This window comes from Dendronephthya gigantea, unplaced genomic scaffold (genome assembly GCF_004324835.1).
Source record: "Dendronephthya gigantea isolate DGI-Jeju-01 unplaced genomic scaffold, DenGig_1.0 000115F, whole genome shotgun sequence".
Classification (NCBI taxonomy): domain Eukaryota; kingdom Metazoa; phylum Cnidaria; class Anthozoa; order Malacalcyonacea; family Nephtheidae; genus Dendronephthya; species Dendronephthya gigantea.
The window spans coordinates 359,400-363,320 of NW_021163125.1; the positions used below are offsets into that span (position 1 = coordinate 359,400).

Below are 3,921 nucleotides of genomic sequence, written 5' to 3' on the forward strand. Positions count from 1 at the left end.
AAGAAAAAATAGACATACAAATATATCACCTCATGATACCTAATTGTCTTATTAATGTATTCGGCATATGTAAAATACGGCGTATAAAATGGGCCTAAAACATTTATATTTTTAGGTCATTGGTAAAGATACTGATGACAAAGAGTTGACTATAAAAATGGGAGATGAAGTCCTTTCGAGCTTGTTAAACATTTAGGGGTTTTAGCACTGGATGAAGATGCCTTGGCGGAACATTTGCTATTTGTCAATAATGTCACGTTAACGTACGAAAAGAGCAGTTCATTGGCAATAGCTTTTTGTTAATTTCTGCTTTTATAGTTGTGTGTATTTAATTTACAATTTTGTTGTGTGTATTAAAATTTCTATATCATACCTTCATGGGTTTTATTACTCGCGCTACCTGTGGTAGCCGAGTCTAGGTTTCGCGATTGTTAATTTTTTTTCGTGTCGCAGGCCTAGTCTTCCGCGCGGACAGTCGCGTATTTAGAGTGTATTCAGTGTATCAATATAGCTCAGTTTCAGTTCAGTGTATTTATTGAATACATAGCCCGAGTTAACGCCTACCCGGCGTCTTGTTCCAAATAGTTTGGTCATTACAATTGTTTCTTCAGCCAATTCTAACCATGGTATTCTAAGAAAAGAAAGCCTGCTAATAGCCCAGAGAAACCTATTGCTTAATAGTAATTTTCAAACCTATCAATCAACACTCTTCTAATTTGCTGGTATAATTCTTGTGTCTGTTATCATCATCAATTAACACTGACGCTAACTCTTGAAATTCCTTTCTAAATTAATATATTCCCTATAAATTTGAACTTTATGCTATATACTAGATGGAATAACAAGTATTTAGTCTGATGATTTCTGTGACCTTTGTCTCTGAGCTTCTAACAGGAAGATCAAACAAGGACAACAAATCGATCAGTAGATATAAATAGAGAGTTACATATAGTCATATGATATTCAGTTCAAGTCACAGTGGTCATTGGATATAGTTGCGAGTGGAATTGGCACAAGTAAGTTCGTACAGATATAATTTTTGTGCATTTATATGTCATAATAAACCAGACCACGGGTCGTTGTAGCGCTGCGGGTCAATGAGTTAGCAAGTCAGCTACTATGTTGTACTAGACTGACAATATAGTTATTTTGTAGAACATTCAAATCGTCCAAAATGACTTTCATAAATTTCCGCATTTGGTCAATCCGGATCTTTAGACGGCATTAGTAAATACGTAGGCTCTCGACGTTATAAATATTGCAGATACCATTTTCAATAAAGCAAAAAATGCTGAAGTATAATGCTTGCAGACTGATTTTTTAATATTAAAGGCATTAATAATTTATATACCTTTGCAGTGAAGATGATGACTTCCAGTCCAAATGTCTGGATATGAAAACATTCTTTGTCGGGCGCGGCTATCCCTCCCCACTTATTGACACTGCTTTATCAAAGGCCTCTGACATTTCCCGCTTAGACACCCTTAGAGACTCTGTCTCTACCACCCCTAGCATTAATTCTACTCCCTTAGTTCTCACACACTATCCCTTCAATTTTGCTATTAGGGATAGCCTACTTAGGAATGTTCATATCCTGCAGAGTGATCCAGAGACATCTTCCATTTTCACCGATAACCTCCTAGTCTCTTTTTGGCGCAACAAAATCCCGGGACACATTGGTTCACAGCTCTCTACAGCAAAAATGTTCAGAGCTTAATGGCACATTGAATTTCCCTTGCGGCATTGGCCATCTTTTACCGATTCCAGCACTGTTATTTCGGCTCCCGATTCACAGTTTTTTCAGCAGGCACCATTTCATATGCCTCTCCTTCAACCTCATTTATTCCATCTCGGCGAACTGGAAGACACTTTACTTGGTAATCATAGTGTCACGGGCATGAAAATTAGAGCCCTCTGTCCCATTTCCGGTACTAACAATAGATGTAAACGACAAGTATTGTGACTCATCCACAGTCTTGGCACTCCATCCCTCTGGCATAATTGAAAGACTCTCTTTCATTTAAACTACTTCACCCATAGCTCAGTGCTTCACCCATAGTAATATGACTCCCTTTGCTTTGTTTACATCAAAGCTGGTTGTAATGCGTTTTCGTTGCTGCTCAGGCTTCCCTCATTGCGGACTTTTCTTGGCCCACAATCAGGCGTCTCTTTGGCAATGTAATGTATTCCAATTTGCTTTGATTTTTTGTTTTCTACTGGCCCATTTTTATCGCGTGTTTTGCCCCCATACAAAACATGTATTCTCCCCTATTTATTTCCACACTAACTCTCCTGAAGAAAGCCCTCAGGTCGAAACGTCGAGAAGTGTTTTGTCTATTTTCGGCAGTTGTAATACCACAATTGATGCTAAGTTGTTTGAAGACGTTGCCACGCTGCCCCCTGGTTATATTATGGGTGGTATACAAAAGTCGCAGTTTTAACCTGCTGCAATTCAATAAATATTGAGTCCAACAATTTAATTTTTACTTAAAGAGGAATTATTTAGCTTTCTGGCATTATTTCTTTGTTACAAAAGAAATCCGTCGGAAAGAATTCAATAATTGATCGAATCAACACCTCTCAACCGCCTCCCCCCCCCGGCTACTGTTCTAAGTTCGTAATTATAAATGAGTTTAACTCTGAAAAAAATGGATCCCACGACTTGTGGTCACTTTTACGATTCGTTAAATGCGGGAGTATTGGAGATGTAAGTCGCAAACTTAGAAAACAGGGTAAAATTTATTCAATTTAGAGTTTGGTGATAACGTCGAATTACAGAGTGCATTGTCAAAAAAATCTGCAAGAAAAATGCTGGCGAAAACCTTCTTGTTGCTTTGCGGAATCCATGCAGCATTCTGTGCAGGTAACTAAGTGTACGTCTGTATAACTTTTGCAAACCCAGTGATCTACCTCGTTCCCAGGGTCTTCCGTACCGCGTGCCATGAACGCAAAAAACCTGGGAACGAAGTTCGATACCAAGCTTTCGGCCAGTGATTATAAGCTGCATGTAATATAATGTATAATTATTTTGTAGTTTATAATTTAAAGGTCAGTCAGCTTGACCAAATCTCCATTGATTTCTTGGTCCATAAGAACGCACTTTTTTATAAAAAAAAACTACAAAGAAATCACGAAACCATAAAGTTTTTGTCATTTTCTATGGATTCTCGTTTGTTTTCTTAGCCGAGTGGAGAACTGTCGGATATGGGTGCGTTGGTGCAAGGGATACCAAATTTTTAGCACTGAGGTACACCGGCCAATCTGGTTTTGTGAGTGCATTCAGGATGACTCACACGAGTGGAAAACTTGGATGCTATCAAGCTGCACAGTCAAATTGGGGATGTAATCATCAGGGTCTAAACATGTTCGTCACAGATACAGAAAATACGATCATGTATCCTTCGCCTGTGTTAACCAAGCCTTATAAAGCTGGCGGCTGGTATCGTCTGCCTGGTTATTATCACAATTCACCTCAGCTGGTTCTCTCAGATGTGGGCACCAGGTTCATTTATCAAAACCAAGCTATACGAATCTGGTATGGTGAAGATCTTTACGATTACACTGAGAGCGACAACCATGGAAAAACTTGTTTTAAAGCTCACTTTTACTTTGTTAATTAATTAATTTTGTGCAATTTTGTGAAAGTATAAAAATACATTTCTACTTAAGATTAACAGTTTGTGTTGTTGTGACTTGTGGAGTTTGTTCAGGAAATTGCACAGTTAGGAATGTGTTTCCACCAAAACAAATTACTTTCGCTCCTTAAAGCTTGCTGTCCGCTAAGTCGTATGAACATGCAGTCGTAGCTATGTATCGTGAACATGTCGAGGTGGGTGGTGTGTATTTCTATGTGTGTGCAGTCAACAATGACCGATTTGAATACGGAAATAAAGAAAAATTTACACCCGCCGGACTATTTCT

The 3,921-nt window shown here is 38.5% G+C and overlaps 1 protein-coding gene across 1 annotated transcript; it reads left to right on the forward strand.

Annotated features, from left to right (window-relative positions):
* Positions 1-880: 880 nt before the first annotated feature.
* LOC114535291 lies at positions 881-3,620 on the forward strand. The gene is made up of 3 exons (XM_028556662.1): positions 881-1,016; positions 2,753-2,863; positions 3,184-3,620. The coding sequence occupies exons 2-3, from the start codon at positions 2,809-2,811 to the stop codon at positions 3,618-3,620; spliced, it is 492 nt and encodes a 163-aa protein (XP_028412463.1). The 5' UTR covers positions 881-1,016; positions 2,753-2,808.
* Positions 3,621-3,921: the final 301 nt, after the last annotated feature.

Coding starts and splice junctions, on each gene's coding strand:
- LOC114535291 (XM_028556662.1), top strand. CDS start 2,809: ATGCTGGCGAAAACCTTCTTGTTGCTTTGCGGAATCCATGCAGCATTC. Junction 2,864..3,183: donor CCATGCAGCATTCTGTGCAG/GTAACTAAGTGT, acceptor TTGTTTTCTTAG/CCGAGTGGAGAACTGTCGGA.